The sequence below is a fragment of the Microtus pennsylvanicus genome, chromosome 11 (assembly GCF_037038515.1).
Source record: "Microtus pennsylvanicus isolate mMicPen1 chromosome 11, mMicPen1.hap1, whole genome shotgun sequence".
Lineage (NCBI taxonomy): Eukaryota > Metazoa > Chordata > Mammalia > Rodentia > Cricetidae > Microtus > Microtus pennsylvanicus.
Genome location: NC_134589.1, coordinates 7,696,154 through 7,722,367, shown reverse-complemented (window position 1 = coordinate 7,722,367; position 26,214 = coordinate 7,696,154). Strand labels below are relative to the sequence as shown.

At 52.5% G+C, this 26,214-nt stretch overlaps 1 protein-coding gene across 5 annotated transcripts; it reads left to right on the top strand.

Annotated features, from left to right (window-relative positions):
- Positions 1–815: 815 nt before the first annotated feature.
- On the top strand, positions 816–25,680 carry Cdc42ep4 (CDC42 effector protein 4). 5 transcript variants are annotated; one of them, XM_075990011.1, is made up of 2 exons: positions 816–1,230; positions 22,901–25,680. In XM_075990011.1, exon 2 carries the CDS (start codon positions 23,005–23,007, stop codon positions 24,079–24,081), a length of 1,077 nt encoding a protein of 358 aa, XP_075846126.1. In that variant the 5' UTR covers positions 816–1,230; positions 22,901–23,004; the 3' UTR covers positions 24,082–25,680. The 5 variants fall into 5 exon arrangements, with proteins under 5 accessions (XP_075846126.1, XP_075846127.1, XP_075846125.1 ...); XM_075990012.1 differs by having other exon boundaries at positions 906–1,121; XM_075990010.1 differs by having other exon boundaries at positions 1,096–1,234.
- The last annotated feature ends 534 nt before the right edge of the window (positions 25,681–26,214 follow it).

The following is a 26,214-nucleotide window of genomic DNA, read 5'->3' as shown; positions in this document are numbered from 1 at the left end:
AAATGATTTACTGAACATGAAATAAGAGATGAGGGTGAGGGAGAAGTCTCAAAGAAAACCAGAAAAGCATTTATGGAACAAATAAGAAAGAAGGTGAAAAAGTCCTAGGACTCAAGCAGTACAGGGAGGCGCCCAGCAGGGAAACACTGGGGTGCAGCATCTGTGGGAGGGCCATCAAGAAACTGCATCTGCCGGCTCTCTCATCAGGGGAGTGTTAACATTTGGGGGTGTTGTACCCATTTTACAGATAGGAAGGCTTGGGGGGCCAGAGTTGGAATGTTAAGCCAGGGGTAACCCCAATCCTATCCAACTAGTTTGTCCTAGAGCGCCCGCTACAGCCGCCTCTGACCCAGATTGTGACAGCCCTATGAATCCGCGGAAACTGCTCGGTACCTACACCAGGTTTCTCCTCGACTACCTCCAGGTGAAGTTAGGAAGGGACCCACCCACACAGGGGTAGTCGAGATAGGGGGAGGAGCTATAAATTCCCCCGGGTCACCCAGTCAGGGTCAGAACCCCAGGGCTATTCCGTTCCCTAACTGCTTTGGGCGTGTGTGTGTGTGTGTGTGTGTGTGTGTGTGTGTGTGTGTGTGTGTGTGTGTCTAACTTTTGTCTCTTAGTTGTCGGTAGTTGGTTCTGAGGCTTGACCGCAGTGAGCTAGCCTCGTGCTCTGCCGCAGGAGCTAGCCCCCTAGACCAGGCACCCAGTTTATGGATTTGATTTTCACACGAGAAAAGTTTTTTCGGACAGACTGGAAAAGGAGGCGCGATCCTGAGAAGGCAGGGTTTCCAGAGGACGCAGAAGGAGCTTGAGGGACTATGAGTCAACGCTGGGGGAGTGGAGGATGGGGCCTCCAACGCTTCCACGCCCACTTCCTTTAAATAGTTAGGAAACTTCGGCCTAACGTCGAATTTATTTCTTTCAATGATGATTCGTAGCTGGAACTTCCTCTACAAAGAAGAGAGCTCGATGGTGGCTGCTTCTCAAAGGATCGGGTCGGAGAACTCGGGAGTGAATTCCAGGAGGTTCCCTGAGAGAGGGTACTGACGATGCTCGTGGTCGCCAGGCAGAGCGATCAAAGCCAGTTCACCACGCTGAAAATTTACCACTGCCCAATCCGGGTATGGACTCGGGCTGGCCTAATCCTCCCGCGTTCCAGATTGAGACGGAATTCACAGAAGTCACGGAGCCCACGCTCCTGCTCGTGTCCCCAGAGTCTCTGGCCCAGAAGTGGGTAGCTGGAGTTGGTGGGGGCGCGAGGGATGCCTCCTGGGCAGGGTGGGGAGTAGATTCCTTACCATTGTTCAAAACTGGAAGAGCCCAGAGAGGGCCTTCTCTTGGGCTCTGGGGAGGGGATGCGCTCCTGGTTCTGCGGAGTCCAAGTCTGGTTCCGCCCCAGAGCACGGGGGCCGTGGGGTGGGGGCGACTCCTCACAGCAGGACCAGCTCCAGCTACCCCACAAGGAGCTGGGGGGGAGTCTAAGGCTTTTGGGTTTGAACCTGGGAGGCCGAGCAGTCAGGCTGAGTTCCGGGACAGCCATTGGCTGCTGCTGCGGCGTGACGTAAGCGCGGAGGGGTGAGGGAGGGAGGGCTGGGAGGAGCCAGGGAGGGGAGTGTCCCAGAGCCTAGCACACCCGGAGCCCGGGAGCCAGAGGAAACAAACGCCCGCGCTGCCATGGGTCGTCAGCCCTGCCGAGGCGCCAAGCACACAGAGGGGAGTGCACAGCTGTGTCCGGCCCGCGCTCGGGGAGCTGGGGACCGAGGTAGGCGATGGGCACCCGTTTGTGGTCCTGCAACCGTGTGAGGCCTGGATTGGCTCGAGATCCTTGGTCGCGTGGAGAGGATAGAAAGACCCCGGGGATGGGGAGACGAAGAGCAGGGCGCGCGCACACACACCTCTGCGCCCAGCGTTGGTAGGCATGGCTGGCCAGGGGCATCTTGGGTGTCCTGGACCCAGAGCCATACGCCACACACCGTGTCCCAGAAAATCGCAATGTGCGAAGGAAGGGGTGACAACAGGGCTCAGCGTCGCCAAGACTCGCCAATCTGGCCACTGGAGCTGCTCCGGGTGGGGTGAGTGGGAAGGTTTTAAAGGTCCACCCCCTCGCGCAGGAATGGGGTGTGTGTTGCCGTGGGCCTGGCACACAATAATCGCGGTCACCCCGAGGGGGGCGTGTTCGCACAGACTTCTCCATGAATAACAGCCGAGTTCCTGTGTAGTGGCAGAGAGGTGTACTCGCGCTCTCCGGCTTGTACACACGCCGCAGTAGGCGCCACCCGGTGTCGCCCGGCCCGGGAGAAGGAGGGCAGGAGCCGTCTGGAAGGCAATAGCCTAGCGAACAAATACTCCCCCCCCCTCCCGGCCCGCACAAGCCCTTCCCTCCCCCGCCCCGCCCGCCTCCCTCGGAAGACTTGGAGGCCAAGGCCGCAAGAGGCGCAGGCTCCTGGCGGCAGGGTGGAGCTGCCCGAGCTGGCCACCCCATTTGCAACCCCGGACGAGGCTTTACGCTGGGGCCCCGCGCGCGCGCCGGCTGCTCCCCGAGCACCGTGCTCGAGGCTTGTTCAGGGGCGGGTAGGTAGCGGTCGGTTAATGATTTAACCGCTTGCTCGGGACGTTGGAGCAGTGATCCTGGTCTCTGGCTCCTCCCCATTCCTGGAGCGCCCCCAGCCGGGGGAACAAATCTGCCCTCCTATGTCTGTGGTGTCGCCTGCAGGAACTGCCTCTGACTGTTAAGGGGTCCTCTGGCTGCTGTAGGTGAGTGCCCCAGACTGGAGGGGTGGATGGCTGTTGAGCTTCCTGGGAGAAGACGGTGGGACTTGCGTGAGTGTGTGCCTGAGGGGGGAGGGGCGCTCCCTCTCTGTTAACTCAAACCAGGTTCCTTGTGTTTGCCCAATGAAATACTGCGGCCTGGGCTTCGGAAGTTTTCTTTTTCTCCCAGGGAGAATGAAGAGGAAATACAATGCTTTCTCTTTTCTTCTTGGCTGGGAACTTTTCCCCCCCTCCAACACGCTCACCTCTTGCAATCTGACCGGCTCCCACGTCCCTCTCTGGCCCACAGCTTCCATTCCTTGCTCAGGTAGTCGAGCAGTGAAATGGGCAAAGAGCCCTTGTGGGCGTCTCTTTGAAGCCCCTTGTCTAATCTTTCAGGAGAGGATGGGGTACTTCCCTCCTTACCCCCAGCAGCCATCTGGACCAGAGACCTGGGGAACATAAACAATGAGAGGCCCCTGGCAGGGGGGCTCTGCCATGCAACTTCTTTGCCCTGTCTGGGATTTCAGTAACGCCTGCAGCAGCTCCTCCCGCCCTTTTCTGAGGCCAGGCTGGAGGAGGGGACCACCAGTGGGGTGAAGTGAATTTTAAAGAACAAAGGACAGGGCCCACAGCAGGGGGAACTCTGCTGCGGGCTACAGGTTTCTCCCAGAACTTGGGAAGGAGGCCGGGTTGTGCTGGAGCCGAGCCAGGCTTCTGGGCAGCCCAAGGGCAGTTGGCAATAATGGGGCATCCACTAGAGGCCTAGGAGTTGCAGTCCGTGTTGGGTAGCTGGGACTGTGCTGCGTGTGTTGCCATGTGCTACCAGCTCTGGGCAGCGGCCGGTATGTGTCTACTGATTAATGGGTTTATCTCCTCGGAACTGGGACTTTGCCCCTCAATGATTTCCCACCTTGGGGAACATCGGGAGACATGGAGGGGAGCTTCTCGGGGGTCCTGGGGACCTGCCTATGGAGGGATTTGGGGAGCTGGTGTGCTAAAGTGAGTCTGCTCCCAAGCAATGGTGATTTAGGGATGTCTGCCCTCATGGTAACTTCTCCGCGTTCACAGGGTCCCTTGCTCACTTGGTGTTCATTGTCCTATACACTCAAGCCACTCCTTTGAGCGTTTCTTCCATTTTCTGGGGCTTCTGTCTTTTTTTTAAGTCCTCCTTTCTCCCTTGGTTTGTTTCTCACACAAGCTGGCTCTCTCTTCTTGTTCCAAGCCTATGTGTGCCCAATGGTCTCTTGAAACTGACAATCTAAACTTCGGAGCAGGAAGTTGCAAGCAACCTCCAGTGGTCCCCGGGGGTGGGGGGTGTGCTATGATGTTGACCTGTAAAAGGAATCCCAGACCCTCCTTTCAGATCTTTTCCAGAAGGCCCTTGGGTTGCCTCTGGTTCAGGACCACCCCCTTCCCCAACTGATTTCTATGACCAGGATAGGCTGTGCCCAGCTGTGGCAGGTGAGGTGTCTGATGTTGGTGTCTCTGTCTCCTTCTCTTCCTCCTGGTTTCCCTGCCTCCCCATTTCCTTGAAGTTTGGATGGAACTGGCAGAGGAGGGAGGTCCACAGCCAGCATCCTGGATGACCCTGGAGTAGCAACTCCAGCTGTTCTGGTTAGGACATCCCACAGACACTTAGGCGCTTGCCCCTGTTGGGGGGAGGGAGGAGTCTGTCCCTCAGAAGAACAGAGGAGCTGGATTGATGCCAGCGATAAGGCTGGGGAGTGGAGAGGGGTTGAGCAATCTCACCCTGGGAGTTGAGCATGGACCGGAGCTATGCTTAGGGCTTCTGACCTAATGTCTAGAGGCTTTTCCTCAGCCTTGGGAGAAAGGACCAAGTCCCTGGGCCAGGGAACACGTTGAGCAGTAGTTTAGCAGAAGTCTTTTTGACTGCTGACTCCAGCTTCTGCAGTGCCTCACGAAGGCTCAGCCCATGTCAGCCAGAGTCTGGGCAGGGCCTAGGACAGTCATTCAGGGAGGGACAGGAGAATGGCTAAAAGTAGCCCTGCCTACTTGCCTGGTGGAGAAAGTTCAGCCATTAGCTTCCCACATTCCTACTCCTGGTGAAGCCCCGGCTTTAAAGTGGGCCTTCTGGAGCCTTGGGCTTCCTTCCAGTGGAGGAACACTGGAGCCCTTCCCTGCACCCCAGGCATCGCTAGCTTGCTCCTCCGGCTCAGTGCCAGGAGGACAGTGCTGGCATGCTGGCATGCTGGCAAGCAGAGCCTCCTCTACCTGAGACTGGTGAGGTAGGATCTCCTTTTTCAGTGTGAGGTGTAAACAGTTTGGGGGTGTCATGTATGCACACCTAGTGTTCTCCCCCTTAATCCTAGGGCCAGGGCAAGAGAGACCATTGTATGTCTTGGTGCTCAGTCACGGCTGCTTGGTTCTCAAGGTGGCAGATGATGCCAGCTGAAATCACCCCACTCCCCGCTGTCTCTGGGTTCTCCTTTCTTCTGTCTCCATTTAGTAGCTGAACTCAGTCTAGAGACCCCAGTTTTCGATCTTCCAAGATGAGACAAGAAAGCGGGTCTTATGTCCCAACTTCTCCCCGGCCCACCGCTTCCTCTCTGCGTTGCAAGCATCCCTCCAAGCCTCCCATTCTCTTATAACCCCCTCCTTTCTTCAGAATGTTTCCCAGACCCCAAAGCTTCAGAGAGGGACCCTCTGCTCTTGTCCCACTCTGTCCCTGGAGATTAAGGCTTGGAGAAGAAGAGCTTGGAAGGAGCAGAGACTAGTGGTACCCTGTGTGGAGGACTGGGGAGGAACTGCTCTCTCCAGGGGTTTGGCAATCTTCTCTTTTGAAGTCTGTATTGTTGTTGGTGGCATCCAGGTCTCCCAGATTCTGGTGTGGTCTCTCCCTTACCCTTATCCTAGGGAAGAAAGAGAGGTCTCACCATCCTTACTGAACTGAAATCAGAGGGAGACGGAGTTCTGCCTGAGAAGAGCAGGCCCTCTCCATCTTGCATCAGCAAAGGTCAAAGGTGAAGAAGAGGAGAGGCTAAAGCCACAGGCAGGGTTGCCTCACGACCCCGCCCCGGCTACTGGGTGGCAGTGAGGATGGACTCTGTAGCCCGGCTTTAGGGGTCAGTTTCATGTGGCACCCTGGGACCTGTTGGGTAGGTGTGTGCCCAGGGCTGACCGAGGGTCCTGTGTCAGCGAGCATGCTGATGTCTCCCCAACACCTGTAGACAAAGCACATCTCAGTGTCGTCTTCATGTCGCCTCTTGCCCAGTGCTGTGCTGAATACTCCATGTGATAAGCCTGTTACATCTTCACCTTAATGTAGGTAGGTGGCTTTGAAAGATAATGAGGAAACTGAGGCACAGATAGCAAGCTCGGTGTGGTGAGCCAGATTATGACCTGGGGATTCTGGCCCTTGACCCATTTAGCCCCAGCTCCAAAATCAGGAGTGGAAGATGGGCCATCCCTCCTGGGGGTTTCCCTGGAGATCCCACAGTGCCCTTGTGTCCTCCACTCGGCCCAGTACCACTTCCTAGGAGATGTGAAGTCTCCACTCAGCTGAGTACCACTTCCCAGGAGACGAAGTGAAAGTGAGCCAGGCCTGGGGCGGATCTGGTTTCAAGTGCGGTGGCTTCCTTCTGAGATGAGATTGGGAACAGAAGCGCTGCCACCAGCAGGAGGACCACTTCTAGGCCCGGGCAGCTTGTCCTGCATAGGGACAGCTCACTTCCCCACCGGACACCCTTTCCTGTTCCCTCACTGGTGGTGGCAGACTCCTGGAAGCCCACGTTTCCAGGAAGGGAAGTGTAAACAAGTGAAGCCGCCGGATGTCGTGGGGCACTGGTTGTGCGGTGGCTTGGCTCCTTGGTCAGTTTCCGGTCCCTCGCAGGCTCTGGCTCCTTTTCTCTTCCCTTGTGGGCAGTCCACATTCCCAGGCCATGGGTGAGAGAAGCCTTTTCCTTCACCCCACCCCCACCCCACTGGCTTCCTTCCCCTGGTTCAAGGCAGAGAGTTCTGGAATGAGGATAGAGGTGGATACGGGGCAGAGACTAGAGCCCAGCTCACAAGGGCTCCCGGAAGGTGCACCCCCTGTCCTACCGTCTGTTTCTCAGGATTAATCAGCTTTCTCTGGAATGGTAGAAAATGAGGTACCCAAACTGGTGATTTAAAAAAAATAAATAAAAACTTTTTTTAACTTTATTTTATGCACATTGATATAACAATGTCATATTATCTGTAACTGGAGTTACAGACAGCTGCGAGCTGCCATGTGGATGCTGGGATTTGAACCCAGGTCCTCTGGAAGAGCAGCTGGTGCTCTTAACCACTGAGCCATCTCACCAGCCTTGGTGATATTTTTTTAAAGAATTTTTATTTATGTATATGAGTGTTGGCCTGCATGTATGAATGTTCACCGTGTGTGAATTGCCTGCAGTGGGAGCCAGATTCCTTGGACTTAGACTTGGACACCTCCATTTGCTTGCTGGGAACCAGACTCTGGCTCTCCGCAAGAGTACCAAATACTCTTACTGAGCTGTCTCTGACTTCTGAGATATTGAGATATTCACACACACACACACACACACACACACACATACACACGAATGGGGGTGAGGCATGTGATGCTGTGGAGGTCAGAGGGCACTGTCATGTGCTCGGTTCTCTCCTCCCACCATGCTGACCATCAAGCTTGGTGACAAATGCCTTTATCTTGTTGATCTGGGGAGATTTTTAACAGGAAACTGTGGAGCTCTGGGCTTCCTCTGGGTGTTCAGCACCTGTAGTCCCCACCACTTCTTCAAGACCTGGGGCCCAACCATGAGAGTCCCCCCCAACCTCCAATATGCTTTATACCAGATTGGAAAACACCAGAGTTGTCTTGATTCTCCTCTCAGCTCCATCTTTAGGAGCTGTGTGGCTAGGGTGACTTAAATGGACTCTCTAAGCCTCAGCTTTCTTGTCTATGGGATGGAGACTCGGTTGTTGAACTGTGGTATTTGGTATCGCAGATGCCCAGCACAAGGGGCTTAAGTACCAAAAACAGTTTAATGAGAACAGTGCATCTAGGGCCTGGAGGGGCTGGTCTACCTCGCACTTCTTGCGACCTGTACGCTGGGGAGAGGACCCCCTGGTGCAAGATCTGGCTGTTTCCCTGAGTCTAGGTGACATCTCACATCTGAGATGTCCGACGATTGGACCAACATTGGGAGGCATCATTCCAGACGACTCCTGATTCCAAAGTAGACGGCAATCCCTCCTTTCTCACAAGTACAGGGCTGATAACCCTGCCAGGTTGTGTTTCCCAGACTTCTCAGCCTGGCTCAGGTCTTGGAGTTGTATATCCTTATACATGTTAAGGATTGCAGATTTGAGTGGGACGTGGTAGCGGACATCTATAATGCCAGGACCCCAGGGCTGGGGGCAGGCAGGAATATCTGTATGTTGGAGATGATGAAGAATCTCTGTCAATCCACTGGAGAAGGTGACAATGGCAGTAACTGTAGGACAGTGCTGTTACTAGGAACATAACACTGGGAACCGAGGGTGACTCAGTGGTAGGACACATGCTGAACATGTGTGAGGCCCTGGCTTCTGTGCCCACTTCTGAATGCCAGTCCCACTTCCCCCAGTGAAGGAATAGAAGGCCAGGCATACACGTAACTTTAACTTTCTATAAACATTTGCTGAGCCAGGGTTTCTCTGTGTAGCCTGGCTGTCCTGGAACTTGCGTTATATACCAGGCTGGCCTCAAACATATAGAGATCTAGGCAAATCTGCCTCTGCCTCCAGAATGCTGGGATTAAAGGCATGCACCACCACTGCCCAGCCTACTTTTTTTAAAAAATAAAAAAAAAGATGAATTTTTAAATTAACCCAGCAACTCAAAATATTACCATTTCCGTGCATTTGTTGAAAATTTGAAATGGTGGGGCTGGGGAAGTGGCTCAACACACATACACACACACACACACACACACACACACACACACACACACACAAATAAAAAAGTCAGTGGACATAGTGAAGTGCACCTTTATTCCAGGACTTGGAAGACAGAGGCAGGCTGTTCTACATAGTGTGTTCTAGGCCAGCCCCGGCTACATAAGACCCATCTCAAATAAATACATACACCTGTGGTATATTTTATGTTCTTTAAGATAAAAAAGCTTCCCCTGGACAGTGGTGGTGCACTCAGGAGGCAGAGGCAGGCGGATCTGGTCTACAAAGTAAGCTCCAGGACAGCCAAGGCTATTACACAGAAAAACCCTGTGGGGGGAGGGGGATAGAAAAGCTTGAGGATCCGTCCTGTCTCTCACACTGTGTACTGTAGTCTGGATGCCAAACTTTATAAATATTTGATTAGTGTTTGGATTTCAGAAAATTTACAGTAACAGCCACACACTCAGGTTTTCCCAACACGCTGAAGTTTTCCTGTAAAAGAACCAAAAGTCTGACTTAACATTTAAAATAATTTGAATTAGATGTTAAGAATTTGTTTCCCAAGTCATACTAGCCACAGCTTAAGCACTTGGTGGCCCCTCCTGGCTGGTGGCTACCATATTGGGTAACTAGGTTTAGGATATCATGGGGACACTGAGCTGTCTCCAGCCCTTTTTCTGTGTTGTTTTGTTTTGTTTTGTTTGTTTGTTTGTGAAGACCTGGCTGGCCTGGAACTCACCAGATAGACCAGGTTGTTACCAAGTCACAAAGATCTGCCACCATACCCAGATTTGTTTTTAAAGAACAAACAAACCAGATAACATCCTGCTCTGTGCCTCAGGCTAGGCTAGAACTCCCATCAACGCACGCTACCTCAATTTTCCTCACGCACTTCACCTCCTCAGTGCAGAGATTATGGATGTGAACCACTGACCTCGCTAACTTGGTTGCTCCTGCTTGTTTTTGTTGTTATTTATGTTATATTTTATATAATACTATTTATTACCTCTGTGCGTGTGTGTGCGCGCGCATGTGTGTGAACAGGGTCCAGGTGAGCATTCTACCATTGAGCTGTAACCCCGACTTAATGTTGAAAGAGGCTCTGGCCTACATTGCCTAGGTTTACCCTTAGTTTACGGCATAAATCATGTGCTATACTTGAACTTGCGTCCCTCCTGTCTTAGACTGAGGAGCTGGGCTCCCACGCCGGTAGCTCCAGGCCTGGCACTTGTCTGTTGCTGGTCTTTGTGTCCCCTTTTTTGTGACTCTGTAGAGGTCACAGCCGTCTGCACTTTCCCGCACTTTTTGGTGGGGGTTGTTCTGTCTCCTATGACTAGTTAGTTTGCACTGCCTTTGCCCATACTCTCGCTTTGTTCTCTCTTGGGAGGAGAAGCCTTTGATTGGTGAGATGAAAGCCAGAAGACAGGGAGCAGCTTGGACCACATACAAATGAGGCACTTGGCAAAGCGTAAATCACCATAATGTAAACAGGCATATGATAAGTTAGCCAAAATATTTGCAGACTATGTCTAAGATTTAAAGAACCAGGCAAGTCCACTGGAAAATGGGAAGCCCCTCCTGCCAATAATGGAACGGGCAAAAAGCTTCAGTGAGCAATTTCCATTAGAGAAGGTATGAGCTACAATGCTACAGTTTTTTTGTTTTGTTTTGTTTAAAAAAAAAACAGTCATTCTTAGTAACAAGAGAAATGCAGACCTCAGGTTTGGAAGGAGAGGTTGTGTTTGCATTTTAGTTTGAGTTCAGTGAAAGCCTGGTGTGATGCATGCTTGCCATTCATTACAGCAGTTGGGAGGCAGAGGCAGGAGGATAGCTGAAAGTCTGAGGTCAAACTGTCTGTGTAGCAAGTTCCAGGACAGTTGGGGCCACATAGCGAGACCCTGTCTCAAAGAGGAAACAGAAGCTCGGCAGTGGTGGCACACGCCTTTAATCCCAGCGCCAGGGAGGCCGAGGTAGGCCAGCCTGGTCTATGAGTTCCAGAACAGCCAGGGCTACCCAGAGAACCCATCTCATAAACATAAACATAAAGCAAAACAGGAGCTAGAGACTGAGACAAACAAAGGGAAGGCGCGGGTGCCGAACGTTGGGCACCGTCACCCTGTGTTGCTGGAACTGTACCATGGCACAGCATCCTGAAAACAGAAGGACAATAAGAAAAAGAACTGATTTTTTTTTTCCCAGCAATCTTACAGAAATAAATTCAAGCTGGCATTTTTAGGGAAAAATGGAAGTTACAGAGTCTAACCAAAGAATAAAACATTTATGAGAGACTGGCTGGACGGACACTGGGGGCATCAGGACTGCATTTGAAGTGGCGTGTAATTTACGAGCGCAGGAGCGCCTTCAATTCCAGAAGGAACAATGGTGGGCTTTATTCCCTGTCTGCAGTGCAAGGTCCTAGCTGGGTAACGAGGGGGAACTATCCAAAGCTGTGCTACCCCACAGAAGTATGTGAGCTTTAAAGTCAAGTTTTCGTTATGCTTTTAATGTATTTATTTTAACTGTATGTGCATGAACATGTGCACATGTGGAGTGCAGGTGCCCACAGAGGCTGGAGCCCTCCAATCCCCTGGAGCTGGAATTACAGGCAGGGGTGAGATCCTGGTGTAGTTGCCGCAAACAAAACCCAGGTCTCTTCTAAGAGCAATTTTACATCCTCTTAGCCCCTAAATCATCTGTCTAGCCCTTCTTTTTTTTCTTTTTTTCAAGACAGGGTTTCTCTGTGTTACAGCTTTGGCTGTCTAGGAATTTATTTTGTAGACCAGGCTGACCTCAAACTTAGAGACCGGCCTGTCTCTACCTCCTAAGAGCTGGGATTAAAGGTGCCACTACTGCCTGGTTTAGCCCTTCTACTTTATCTTTTGAGATAGGGTCTGTCACCCGTGGCACAGGAACTTTCTTGCCTCCCTGGGGCTGGGATCACAGGCACGTGCTACTCTGCCAGAGTGTTTATGTCGACGCTCACAAATCCGAACTCAGGAGCTCATGCTTGCATAGAGCTGCCTCCCCAGCCTCCAGGATGGCGTATTTAACAGCTCAGCAACCACACAAAGCCAGTGGCCACTCTACTGGATGTCAGGTGTGGAGTGTTTAATAACCTGAGGGTGAAGAGGTGGCGTGGGGCCAAGAGCACTTTCTTCTCTTGCAGAGGATTCAGGTTCAGTTCACATTACCTCTATCACGAGCTACACAACTGCCTATAACCCCAGGATCTGGGTTCCCTGGACACCTGCAAAAATTGCATGCAGATACGTACACATAAAAAAGTAAATATAAAATCTTTTTTGTTTGTTTAGTTTTGGTTTTTTGAGACAGGGTTTCTCTGTGTTAGCCCTGGCTGTCCTGGAACTCACTCTGTAGATCAGGTTGGCCTTGTACTCAGAGGTTTGCCTGCCTCTACCTCCAAGTACTCTGATTAAAAGCATGTTAAAAATTAAAAGATTCAAGGCATATGCCACCACCGCCCGACTAATATAAAATTATACACATACATACATACACACACACACACACCCATAGAGAAGTGGTGGAAAATGGGAACTGGGGAGATGTTCTGCTATGGAAGACTGCTTTTTTCCTTGCCTGATTCACTCTGTGGTCCCTGCCCTGGCTGACTTACGGCCGCCCAGCTCCAGCATCCTGCTACCTCACCCCAGCAAGCAGAGATGGCCAGGCCATGTGCATCCCGTTGCAGCTGTGGAGAGCATGGGGTGATGGTGGCGCCTCAATCACTTTCCCCTCCCGGAAGGAGCCATCAAAGACAGGATGTTTCTCTCTAGGAAGCAGGATGTGTGCCCTGGCTCTGCTTGGGCAGTGTCAGCCTGGCTTGACTGGCCTCTGGGAAAGGTGGAGTAGACGCCTAGATGTGAGGATTAAAGGACTGCCTTGGCTCAGGATTCTGACCTTTCTCCTTGAGATCAGCCTTGGATCGGGGCTTCCTTGGGAAAATTTGAAGCTAGACCTTGTGCTGACCCCATTCCTAAGTACCCAGGGGAAACCTGGCCTGGACTTCTGATGGTTCCTTTCTGCTGGTTTCTCTGGAGGACCTTGGGAGGCATGAAGTTGAGCCATCCCTAGGGCAAACCTCTAATCAGGGAGCTGGGAAAGCAGATTCTGATCCTAGTCATGTTCTCTAAGCAAGCCCATGCTCCTGAGCCCCTCTGAGTGTATGTGTGCCAAGGACGGCCAGAGATGGCCTTCCATTGATTGGTTCAGAAGTTATGAGAGGGAGTGAGGACATTTGACCTGCCCGAGCCTCAAATTCCCTTCCTTTAAAATAGGGGTGATCATTTCACCCTCCTGCATGGTTGTATTGAGGTGCAGAAGCTTGCATGCCTGTTCTCCTGGCCTTGGTGCTAGACACACAGAGCTATCCAGTAAAGGGGAATAGTTGACAGCCAGAATTTTCCTGTGCATGGTCAGTTGAAGGGAACACCTTGTGCTCCTCACCCTTGAGTGACCCCTGCCCTTTCCTGTTTCCCCTTGTCTCACGCTGTTGCCTCATAGCATGGGGTGGCCAAGCTGGGACTATGGGAGGAGCAAAAGCCCAGCTTTCACCTGCCTGGAGTGTCTCTTGACAGGCTGTCCTGTGGGGGATTGACCTCTAGAGGTGCTGGCTGGAGGCCAGTCTCTGTTGGGTGGGCATGGTTACCGGTCACCTGCTTGGCCAAGAAAAAGGGTTGAGCACCAGGAAGCAGCTGCTGGGGAGTGAGTTCTCTTTCTGGGGGTGGGAAGTGTGTTGGGGGAACAGGTGATCAGTCTTTGCAGATCTAGGAGTAAGTCTATTTAATCTTTTTTTTTAAAAAAAGATTTATTTATTATGTATACAGTGTTCTGTCTGCATATATACCTACAGACCAGAAGGGAGTGCCAGATCTCATTACAGATGGCTGTGAGCCACCATGTGGGTGCTGGGAATTGAACTCAGGACCTCTGGAAGAACAGCCAGTGCTCTCAACCACTGAGCCATCTCTGCAGCCCCCCTATTTAATCTTTATATCTTTTATTTTATTTTATGTGTATGGCTGTTTTACTTGCAAGCATGTAAGTGCAGCTAGTGCCTGCAGAGCCCAGAAGAGAGTGTCAGACCCCCTGTGAACAGCCGTGTGGGTGCTGGGAATTGAACCTGGGTCCTCCAGAAGAGCTGGCAGTGCTCTTAACCTGCTGTGCCATCTCTCCAGCACCCAGAGCTTTATATCATAGATTGCCCACTCTTACCCCCTAGACATTTAGCAGAAAGCATGAATCTTGGGGGTGACCTGGGGGAGGAGGGAGGGACAGTTGTCAGTGGGAGAGCACCTGCTGAGGTGCAGAGCCACAGGTCCTTGGTGCTGTCCCTCTAGATGCTGAGCCCTGACAATGGAGAAGAGTTTTAAACTGTTTTGAAATTAGTCTTTTCCTTAAGGCTTTGATGCTTTGGAAATTATTATTATTATCATTATTATTATTATAAGCAGTTTCACCACATTAAAGGGAACTTTTGGGGAAGAGAGGCTGGGGAAATAGCTCAGTCAGTAAAGTAGAACAAGAACCTGAGATTGATTCCTGGAAGCCATGGTTAAGGGTGTGTGTGGCTGGGGGCGTGGTTTGGAAGGTAAGGGCACTTGCCCACAAGTCTGATAACCTGTTGCATACCTGGGTTCTACACCGTGGAAGGAGAGAACTGACTTGTGTAAGTCATCTTTTACTAGTGTGCCATAGTGCACATGTGCACACACAGACACACATGCGTGAACACATGCATGCACATGTGAGTGGCCACCAGGAAACACAGGGTCTCACTGTGTAGACCAGGCTGGTCTCAGACTCACAGAGGGCTACTAACCCCTGCGTCCCAAGTGCTGGGATGAAAAGCACGCACCACCACACAGAACCTTAGTCTGTTCGCCTCTTGAGCCCAACCTATTCTCCAAAGGGTTGAGCCCAGTCCTTTTCAGGGATTGCATATCCAAGCAGTTGAATGGATAAATGCCCGCCTCTGTGTGCCACTGCCTGCTGTTTGGGGAACTGTTCATGTGGCTGCGTGGCCTCTGGACAAGCACCCCACCCCTGCCCCCACCTCTCATGGTTTCGTGACACTCCGCGAACCTTATGCTTCCTCATTTTCTCAGCCCGCCCACCCCTTACTGCTAAGCATCTGGTTCTTCCCTGCTTGTCCTCTCGTGAGTAAGGCTTTGATGGTGAATATTTGTGCATTTGGGGTTTTCTCCTCCTTTGACACAGTTCCATGAGGTCTGTTTCCAGATGTGGGGTTGGCTGAATTACTTCCGCTCCCGGCCTCTGCTCCTCAGCTCCCCGACAGTTGTGCCCCTCGGCCACCCGGTCCTGAGGTCGTTAGGATGTGAGCAGTTCCTGGGATGCTGTGCTATGACTGTCCCTGCCTTGTGGAAACGTCCCCCCCCCCCACATACACCTTTTCTGGCTCTCTATTGACAAGTTGGTAGACTACACAGGAAGGTCTGACATCTCCCTGGGGGGGGGGGTGATTCATTTGCAAGTGTTACTTGGGGGAAACTTTCAGGTTGTCAGAGACGTGAGTTCTCCTACCACCTGGGTCCCCGAACTCCGTGACCTTTGGCAAGTCACCTGTCCTTACCCCACCCCCTCTGTGGCCCCAGAGAGCGACATTTTAGCACCCACCCCTACTCCTGGGCTACGTGACAAAAATCCAGTCATGTGTGGGAAGAACTTAGCGGAGCGTCACAGCTGTCCTTTGGTGTCCACAGTGGATTGATTCCAGGTCCCCTGGGATACCAGAGTCCACAGATGCTCCAGTCCCTTCCATGAGATCTCACGGGGCGCCTAAGCTCTCGATTCCCACAGTACCAAATGAGATGTGGAGGCTGTGAAGATAGCTGTGTGACATCGTTCAGGGTTCTGCGTGTTCAGTATGTATGTGTGTAGTGGAGGGAAATAGCTGTGTGACATCGTTCAGGGTTCTCCGTGTTCAGTATGTATGTGTGTAGTGGAGGGAAATAGCTGTGTGACATCGTTCAGGGTTCTGCGTGTTCAGTATGTACGTGTGTAGTGGAGGGAAATAGCTGTGTGACATCGTTCAGGGTTCTCCGTGTTCAGTATGTATGTGTGTAGTGGAGGGGTATGCTCACCTGGGCATGCTTGTGGAGGCCAAGCTGGACGCCGGAATGCCTTCCCTCTTTCCCCACCTTTTAAAAAACTTAATTTTATTTATGATTAGTATACCAGTTTGTATATGTGTCTGTATTTGATGATTGCTTGGGTGGGGGAGGGGCACACACTTTTCACAGTGGATGCAGGGATTGGATTCGGGAGGTCAGGTTTGTGCCACAGGAAGTCAGGTTTGTGCAGCGGGTGCTTTCCTGCTGAGCCATCTTTCCAGTTCGCCACATTTTTTTTTCCCTCCACATTTCTTTTACTTATAAAACCTGTTTTTAGCCGGGCGGTGGTGGCGCACGCCTTTAATCCCAGCACTCACAGAGGCAGGCGGATCTCTGGGAGTTCGAGGCCAGCCTGGTCTACAAGAGCTAGTTCTGGGACAGGCACCAAAGCTACAGGGAAACCCTGTCTCGAAAAACCAAAAAAAAAAATAAAAATAAATAAAAAAATAAAACCTGTTTTTAAATTTATTTATTTTTATATAAGTGTTTTATGTCCAGATATGTATGTTGTCATATGCATACCTGGTACCTGTGGAGGTCAGAGGAGGGGATTGAATCCCTTGGGACTAGAGTTACAGTTAGGAGCCACCATGTGGGTGATGGAGATCCAACCCAGCCATCCCCGCCAGCACTGTTGACCACTGAGCCACCGCTCCAGCCCCCGCCTTACTTTTCAAGGCAGGTTCTCACTAAACCTGGCTGACCAGGGATCTCCCAGGATTCACCCATCTCTGCCACACACGTGTACCCCAGCCTGTTCTGAGCACTTGTATTCTGATCGAGTCCCCAAATGGGGACTCTGCAGATTTAGAAGGCTGTCCATCTATGGATTTTATTTCTTAAAGGACAAAAAACTAAACCTTAGTAGTTACTGCATGGTTGGCAGTTTAACCTATGCGGAGCTGAGCGTGATGGTGCATGCCTTTCACCATAGCACGCGTGGGGCAGAGGCAGGAAGATCTCTGAGTTCAAGGCCAGCTTGGTCTACTGGTGAGTTCCAGGACAGCCAGGGCTACATAGTGAGACCTTGTCTCAATCAATCAGTCAATCAATAAATCAGTCGATAAATCAATCAGTCAATCAGGTAGGTGTTTCTTACATGGTACCTCCACACTTTTGATTTTGCGCCTCTGTTTCAGCAGATGGAATCTGGAGGAGGATTTAAAACAGACTTCAACCTGTAGTCTGGGCTGAGTCCCTTAATATGATGTTCCCATCTCTCAAAGCCTGATTCCTTACCCAACCCAGGTATTTTAGAGAGATGTTTGTCATGGAGTGGGAAGTGGGGTCATGATGGTGATTGTTCGTGATTCATCCCCAGCTTTTATTTCTTGGAATCAGGGCTGTTCAGGACAGAGAGTATCTTAAATAAGTACAGCCCAAGCTCCTTGTACAAACAGCAGACTTTGAGATACCGGGATCTGCTGCAACCACAATACCACACAAACGCTTAGAAGTCCTCCTCTTTAACAGTGTGTGGCAAAGCCCCTACAGCTCTGCTGTCCCTCAGCTGCCCAGCCCTGGCCTCTCCCTGTCTTCACTTCATAAAGGCTAGTGAGTGTTCTGGAGAATACCAGATCTTTCTCTATTGGTCTTTCTTAGAGGTGCTGCCTGCGGCAGCTTGGGTTTCTTACCCCTTAGATGTAAAGAAGCACTGGAAATTTGGACACTCCATCTTTGGACAGAGTTAAGACATGCCTAGGGGCAGGTACAGCATTGTCTCTGTGAGAGAAGGCATGACTCAGCTCTGGGAAAGGATCCCTGGTGTCCCCTTGGAGGCTGCCCTTTGACCCGCCCTGGCCACAACTCTGAAACCCTCCCAGGATGTGTCCCCGGTGTCCTCCCCAGCCACTCTCATGTCTTGCCTCCTCCATGCCTAAACTCCAGAAAAAATATTCAGACTGAATTTCTGTTTCCCCCTCCTCCACGACCCCCAGGTCTAATGCCACCAGGAACTTCCCAAGGTCCGTGGTTTATATTCAACACCAAGGACCAAACTCAGCTGGCCTGTCCTCTGACCACGTGGGTTTTCATTCTACCCTTTAAATACTACAAGCATGTTCCCACCCCAGAGCCTTTGCACATGCCATGTAGGTTTCACAGGCTGCCTCCTGGCTGCTCAGGGTTCAGTTCACAGTACCCCTTCCCTAGTGGGCCCTTCCGCTTTGTCCCCATTTCCACACTTCCTCACATCACCCAGTCCCCCTGTTGCACACACACCCCTCCCCAGTCTCCATCTGTGTGTGCCTTGGGAATGATAATGGGCCGTCTGTTTTCAGGGCCTGGAAGAATACAGTCATCCCTCAGTATTCATGGGTGATTGGTCCTGGGATCCCCTCAGATACCCAGATCTCAGATATTCGAGTCCTTTGTCTAAAATTGCATGGTTTGCATATAACCTGGGTACATCTTCCTATGTCCTTCAAGTAGGCTCTGGGTTCCTTGTGCACACACAACGTGTGGGAATGGTTGACAGAGTTGTACAATCTTGTTTACAGTAAAGGATATGTGTGCATGTTTGGTGCCTGTAGATTTTTCCCCCTGCAAACTGTTTTCAGACTGTGGTTGGCTCAGTCTTCGGGTGCAGAAGGAACCCTTGCAAGCACAGAGGGGTGGCTAAATGTCAGTATTGTGGGGTCTGCAGTAACACAGCGAGTGAGTGAGAGAGCAAATGCATGAACGGCAGATGCAGCCTCTCAGAACCAATCCATCTGAGTGAGGGGCTAAAGTTACCACGCTTAGTGTCCTCTTCTTTCTGGTCACATTGCCTGGAGCTGGTGTCAGAGGGAAACCAGGAAAGGATGGACAGAGGGCGTGGCTGCCCTTGGCAGTGGTGGTGGGTGGGCGTTGAAGCATGTGTAACTCTGTATACTGACGGGGTGAGCCACCGGTCAGCTGCAGAGGGGGAGGCCAGCCTGCCTGCCTGTGTCAGGAGCATAGCTCTGGTTCCTGCCTAGGACTGGGATGCCAGGGACAGGTCCCTGCCTGGGCATTTAGAGTGGGACATATTGGTGCTGCCTGACGTGTTTGTCAGTCTGCTGGCCAGTCTGGGAGGGTACTTTTCACCGTTCATCCCTCCAGAGAGGGTGGCAACAGGTCCAAGCAAAGGCTGTGCTTTGTTCCCAGAGTCCTGGCTGTGTGTGGGGTTGGTGGATGGGCTTGTTGGTGTCCTAGGGAAGGTGCCAGTTCTAGAAAGTCTTGCCCTTGGAGGCTCAAGAAGATTAGGGAGCATTGCAAGCTGCTGGCCAGTTTCCCTTGTCTACCCAGGAAAGTGGGTTGAGGCCTCCGGGTGGGATGGGGTATCCACCTGGTCTCATGGGACAGCCAGTTTTAGCCACTTCCCCAGAGCTGAGTCATGGTGTTTAGCAACACTCCTCCCAAAGCCACAGCCCCTGCGGTCTGATCCCTTTCAGAAGGGAGGTGGAGGGCCTCCAGGGCCAGCCCCAGGCAGGTCCTCCTAGCTCTGCTTCCCCCAACGCCCCTGACCACCTCGTAAGTCCCAAACATTGTCTGTTAGAAGCTTGGAGGACTTGCTGTTGCTTGGGCCCTTGAAACCAACACTTCAAGGTTAGGTTTTCATTGACCTTAAAGTCTGTTGCTGTGCTCAAACTCTGAGACCCTGGAGGATGAGCCTCATCTTACGACCGGGGTGACAGGAGAATCTCTTGCTAGATTTGGAAAACGTTGTCTCGTGCCACACAACCTGTACCTGGTCTCGTGAACAAGATCACAGGAGGTAGATAGCACCGCACAGACCTGTCATTGTTTTTCAGGAGGCAGAGAAGGGGTTCTAGGTCTGGCCTAGGATGGCACGCATGGACGTGGAGTGCCACACTGATTTTCATTAGGTGTCCCTACTCTCTCTCCCTTTCTCTGTAGCCCCACTGGCAAAGCAGTGTTGGGGGAGGAGACAGTCAATGGGATGATGAAGGCTTCCTCCTTCCCTCTAACTGTTACACTCTGGATACTTGGTCCCTCTGGGTGGCTGCGTGAGCATCTCTGGAGGATCCTGGGCTGCCGAGCCTGTGGTTCCCCCACCTTTTCTTCCTATTGAGCTCTTCAGATGGGAAACCACAGTATGGCCAAGCTTGCAGGAGGACGGGTTCCTAGACTTAACAGTGTGGCCTTTCACAAATCGATACAATTGTGGGTGCCCCTCCTGTCTCTCCCTGGCTCTTGCGTTCCTGTTTCTTATTTTCATTTTTGCCTCCCGGGGAATTAGGGAATAGGCGCCCTGGCCATTTCAGATGCCATGACTGGGGGGTTGGGATGGTGGTGGAGGCTGCTGGTATCTTAACAGAAGAGATCGGGGTGCTGCAAATGACCTACTACTCAGCCAACACCACCCCCAATTTAAAAAAATTGACTGTCCCCATGTATCCTTAGGCCATCATAGAAAAATGTCTGTTTTTAGAGGCAGCGGGCTCCTTCCCGGACCTCCTGGGCAAGTGGTAGGGGGCACTCCGTTGGTGGCGGGCAGCGAACAGGGCTCTAGTACAGTACCCAGAATCAGAAGAAAGCCTTAGCAGGTGCTCGCCCTAGGCTGGCAGTGCTCATTGGGGTGTGAACCCAGCTGAGGCTGAGTCACTACCTCAGTGACCCTGCTTTCTCATCCGAAAGATGGAAGAGTCTGGTGTCCCTTCCAGCAGTGTGGGAGTCTAGCACGCTGGGTGAGGAACCTTCTGTTCACCTGGTAGCAGAGAAACCAGAGGGGTGGCCGGGGTCACATTTTAATGACAGAGACCATGCCTCCCTTTGTTTTTCCTTTTTTTGTTTCCTAATTGGGGTGTGGGGATGAGAGATGGCTCAGCAGTTAAGAGCACTGCTCTTCCAGAGGACCCAAGCTTGGTTTCTAGTACCAGCTCTTACTCCATTTGCGGGGGATACAACACCCTCTTATGGCCTCCCTGGGACACTGTATGCATGTTGTACATATACATACACCCCACACACTTAGAAAAATGTATATGACACATACATCACACCACAGTCCATGTGTGAACCTCCCGCCTAATCTCCCACCTTGTTTGAGACAAGGTCTCTTGGTAACCACTGTTAGGTCAGGTTAGGGAGCCTCCATGTGTCTGTGAATTCGTTGTCTGCCATCTCTCTGTAGGTGGAAGGATGCAGATACATCTGGCTTTACACAGATTCTGAGGCTCCAGACTCAGGTCCTCACACTCGAGTGGCAAGCATTTTACCCATTTCTTCAGCCCTTTTTTTGTTAGGCTAAAGAGAGTTTTTCTCAGAATTTGCTCAGGGTTCTCCCTGACCCTAAGGTGGCCCAGGTCACCTGTATAGTAAGTAGATCTACCTGCCGTTGTGCCTGGTTCCTCTTGGTATTTGCTGAGACAGGCAGTCTAATTGCTTGGCTGTTGCTCTCGGTGGTGGGGGATCAGACTGGCTGTTTGACTGGAATGACAGACCGTAGGGGAAGGAAGATGCAGGGAGCAAAGAGAGGTCAAGCAAGGCGCCCAGGGGCTGTGCTGTGGGCTGAAAGGGCTGACATGAAGGCCGATGGAGAGATACTGAAGGACTGCATGAGGTTGGGGTGGTGGTGGCCCCACTTTAAATGTTGAAATCCAGCTGTGTGACACACGGGTGCTAGACAGGAATTAGAACCGGGACCTGTTAGAACCCTCTGGAAGCCTTAGCCTGACAGGAAGGTTAGAGTCCAGCCGGCAGGGACAGAGTGATGTAACAGGTGCCTGTCAGGAGGGGGGACATTTAAAATGCTGCGTGAAGCAGGTGGCCTGGAGGACTAACTCTGGATATGGAGGCCTTCTGGAGCAGCACTGTCTCTACTTAGGGTTGTTGTGGGCTCCGGATGTTAGGGTGTTGGAAGAGGATGCCTCGTATCAAACGCAAGGGAAGGGTGGGTGGCTGGCAGTGACATCTGGAAGTCAGCAGAAACAGTCCTGGGAGGTTTGCAGGGAGGGGGATGTTATTGTGGTTGGGTTTTGGGGGGGTAGGGGTGGGGGGTCATTTGTTTGTTTAGCTAAGAAAGCAAGAACAAGAGTGAGAGGCATGGGGCAGGCAGGAAGACCAGTTAAGCAACAGTCAGGGAGGGACAGGTGGCCTGGGTGGCCTGGCATGGGGCAGCGGGAGCAGCCCAAGCCTGCCAGGCCTCACTGAGCCCTGCAGTGCAACAGGTGGGCCCCAGTAAGACCTGGCTGTCCAGCTGTCAGTGGGATAGGGAGGGAAGGGGCAGACAGCCAGGGGCCCAACTCTGCTGGGGAGAAAGGACCTGGCTTGGGACCTTGACACTAAGCTTTCCTTGCCAGAGGCTGTGCCCTGAGATCCCCCTGTGCTGTCCCTGGACTTCTAGTTAGTCACCCAGGGCTCTGCATGTCCCCAAAGAAAGTCATCTAGAGTCCCATCTCCCTCCAGCCTCAACAATAAAGAAACCAGGAGGGAATTTCCCCCAATTTCATCTCCCCAGGGGATGGGCGATAAAGTGAGTCTCTAGCAGAGTTTGGGGCCTCACAGTGATGTCACAGGCAGGAATCTTCATGCATGTGGCACCCCACAAGAGCAGGAAGGTCAGGGAGCTGGTTCTGTGGGTTCCTGCATTCCCCACCCTAATTGTGATTCAGAAAGAGTGAGGCTGGCCAGTCGCCCGCATGTGTGGAAGTGACAGGCTCGGTTTGGGCCTGGCCTGGCCATTCTGTTCTCTCTGACTCAGGCTGAGGTGTCCACCGACTCCACAGGGATCCAGGTTAGACAGCAGGAAGCTCCTGTCCACCACTGGCTGTCTGGAACCTGTTTGCTTTAGTACCTTTGGGATTGTAACTACCATTTAAAGTGGTTTGTTCAAACAACAGTCCAGCTCAGGCAGGGATAGGGGTGACCATGTGGAATTTGAGGAGATTATTTCCATCTCAGGTGTCAGAGAAAAATATGTCTCTGCTACCAAACTCTCGCCCAGTTTATAAATATCTTTTCGTGTTAGGAGGCGTAGGGGAGGAAGGCCACTACTGGCAGTTTTCCAGCAGTTTTGATGAGAAGTCAAGGGTTAAATGGTGGTCCTTTGGTGGGTGGACATCGTGAGGCTCGTCTATATTAACCCTTTGCTTTCTGTTCTCTGCTTACAGCCCTCTGATTACCCTGCCTACCCTTTGCGCTTGCTGGACTTCCGATCTCACCCCACAGCTGCCTGTTACCTTGGGAGTGTCCGCCTCCCCTCCCGGCCGGCACAATGCCCATCCTCAAGCAGCTGGTGTCCAGCTCTGTGCACTCCAAGCGCCGTTCCCGGGTGGACCTCACAGCTGAGATGATCAGTGCCCCTCTGGGTGACTTCCGCCACACCATGCACGTGGGCCGGGCTGGAGATGCCTTCGGGGATACCTCCTTCCTCACTAGCAAGGCAGGTGAGGCTGATGGGGAGTCCCTCGATGATCAGGCTTCCACCTCCTCGTCTTCCAAACGCAGCCTCCTGTCCCGCAAGTTCCGGGGCAGTAAACGGTCACAGTCCGTGACCAGAGGGGACCGGGAGCAGAGAGATATGCTGGGCTCCCTGCGGGACTCAGCACTGTTTGTCAAGAATGCCATGTCCCTGCCGCAGCTCAATGAGAAGGAAGCCACTGAGAAGGGCTCCAGCAAGCTACCCAAGAGCCTGTCGTCCAGCCCTGTGAAGAAAGCAGATGCTGGAGATGGTGGCCAGGAGACTGGCTCGGGGGAGGTGGGTCCTCATCGGAATGGGGCCACAGGCCCCCACTCTCCTGACCCACTCCTTGACGAGCAGGCCTTTGGAGACCTGACAGATCTACCTGTTGTGCCCAAGGCCAGCTATGGGCTGAAACATGCTGAGTCCATCATGTCCTTCCACATTGACCTGGGGCCCTCCATGCTGGGCGATGTCCTCAGCATCATGGACAAGGATGAGTGGGACCCGGAGGAGGAAGAAGGTGGTGGTTACCGTGACAATGAAGGCCCCGGCAGCATGGTCCAGGCACCCCCTTTGCTGGAGGTAGCTCCTCCTATAGGAAGACAGGAAAGCAAGGCCAGCTCGGACCAGACCTCCATGCTGCCCCCACATGCTCTGGAGGATGACGGGTGGGCGGCAGCGGCCCCCAGCCCCAGCTCAGCACGCAGCGTGGGCAGCTATACCACCCGGGACAGCAGCTCCCTGTCCAGCTGCACCTCAGGCGTCCTGGAGGAGCGCAGCCCAGCTTTCCGAGGCCCAGACAGGGCCCGGGCTGCTGCCCCAAGGCAGCCAGACAAGGAATTCTCCTTCATGGATGAAGAGGAGGAGGAAGATGAGATCCGCGTTTGAGCTGGACAGAAAGCTGACGGTAGCTTCCACAACTCTGGGCTATATCTTCTCCCTGCTGCTGCCTTCACGATGACCTTTGACCTTCCTATGTAGGTGCAGCTAAGAGCCTCATATTGGAGTAGACCCTGGACCTCGGGGACTGGGGTGCCAGGGAGGTAGCATGGGTACTGATGGCCTGACTCTGACCTGTCCTTCCTCCACCGCAGCAGCCTGGGACAGAGCTGTGTCCCAGCAGGAATCCATTCTCCTCTCTCTGGGCCCCTTGCTTCCAGCCTGACCTCAGATGGATGCCAGATGTTAGTCTGTGTTCCCATAGCGATGGCAGGGCAGCCGGGTGTGGCCTTCTCGCCAAGGTCATGGACCCTGGGGACCAGGGAGGTAGGGTGGCCACATGTCCGGGATCTTCTTCCACCCCTGGCTCCTCACTGGAAGCCTGGTGCTCTTAGGGTTCAGCTGGAGCAGGGGACAGCCTCAAGCAATACACTAACCGCAGTCCTTCCGAGGGGCCAGGACAGGGTGGGGGGCAGAAGGAACTCCCCCGGACCCCAGCTTCTTGGTTTTTTAAGAAGGGGCCCTTCCTCGGTGACACTAGGAGCAGGAAGGGCTTGCTCTGCCCTATGGGTGCATTTGTTGGTTGTTCTTACGTTTAAACCGGACTAGAGCAGTGTCAGTCCCCTACCAGGGGACTGTAACCCTGTTAGCAAGATTGTCTTGGTGGCACAATGACTGTTAGCTTACTCCAGTCTGGGTGTACAGACCCCGTCCAGGCTGAACCGTGTGGGGCAGCCGCCACCAGTGTTTGTCCATGAACCCCACCTCCATAGCTGTTAACAGCTGAGTGAGGACTATGTAGGAAAGTTCTGGAATATGACCGTTAAATAATGCATTGTTCCCCGAAGTGTGAGCTGTGTTTTGACCAGGTGGTTCCCTCCCCCTGCCCTCCTCTGAAGGAGGCAGGGTCTCCTTTTCTTCTCAACCTCTTTCAATTTGGGGTGGGCAACGGGCCAGGCTTAGCAAGACTGTATTCAATTTGAATTCCAAGTTAAGGAAAGTGGGTTTTTATTTGTTTGTTTTTTGAGACATGGTCTCTGTAGCCCAAGATGGCCTCAAACTCAGAGCAAAGCCTCACCCTAGGAGCTGAAATTACAGGTATGCACCACGGCTCCTGACTGCTTGTCTGAAATCTGTTTGCTCGGTTCCTGTAACTCTACCCAGAACATAAGCAGAATCAGGGGCCTAAGCCCCAGGGGTGTCTGTGCTGGGAACAGGCTGGCCCACCTCCTGGTCTAGTATCACCAGTAGGAATCTGGAGAGAGAGCAAGCTAAATTACAGCAGGATTCTAGCCAGATGAGGGTGGTGGCCTGCCATGGGCTGTTCTCCTTCCAAAGTCCTCCCAGATCCTGACCCTGGAACACTCACTGGGCTCCTGACTGGTGCTCCTACATAGGTAGGCTTTGACAGAGCCACAGACCTGTGCCTCTGGCCAACAGCACACGCCCCCTCCCAATCTACCTGGTCATTTCTAGACTCTAAACTTTGTATTTTTTTTCCATGACATTGATAAAGCAGTAAGAAAACATTAAAATTTCCTCCTAGCACCCCTGGTGTCTGCCTCTCCTTCCTGGGGTCTTATTTCAGGGTGTGGGGAACTGGTCAGTGTCTCAGTTCTAGCAAAAGCAGGAGCTTGAAGCAACTGATCATGCCCAGTTCATAGGAGAAAGGGCAGTGAGTGCTGGGGCTCGACTCATTTCTCTCCTTTTCATACAGCCTAGGAGGGCAACCCAGGGAATGGTGCCACCCATAGTGGGTGGCTCTTCCTACCTCCAGTAACTCAGTCTCACACACACACACACACACACACACACACACACACACACACATGCACACGCCCAGAGGTTCTTCCAGGCGATTCTGGATCTCCTCAAGTTGACCATTGAACCATTACAGTCAACCAGGAGCTTCTGGCCTCAGTGAGTTTCAAGGTAGCTTCTTTCCCTGCTTGCAGCCACCCTACCTTCAGGACTCTTGGAGGGACAAAGCCTCCTGTGCCTCTCAGCTTGAGCAGGCCCCTGCAGGCTCTGTCTTCTCCACGGCTACCTACCAGTTGGGGGCCCCCTCAGTTACTGGGCCTC

Excerpts from the sequence above, each read along its gene's own strand:
- Cdc42ep4 (XM_075990011.1), top strand. The coding sequence starts at position 23,005 with ATGCCCATCCTCAAGCAGCTGGTGTCCAGCTCTGTGCACTCCAAGCGC.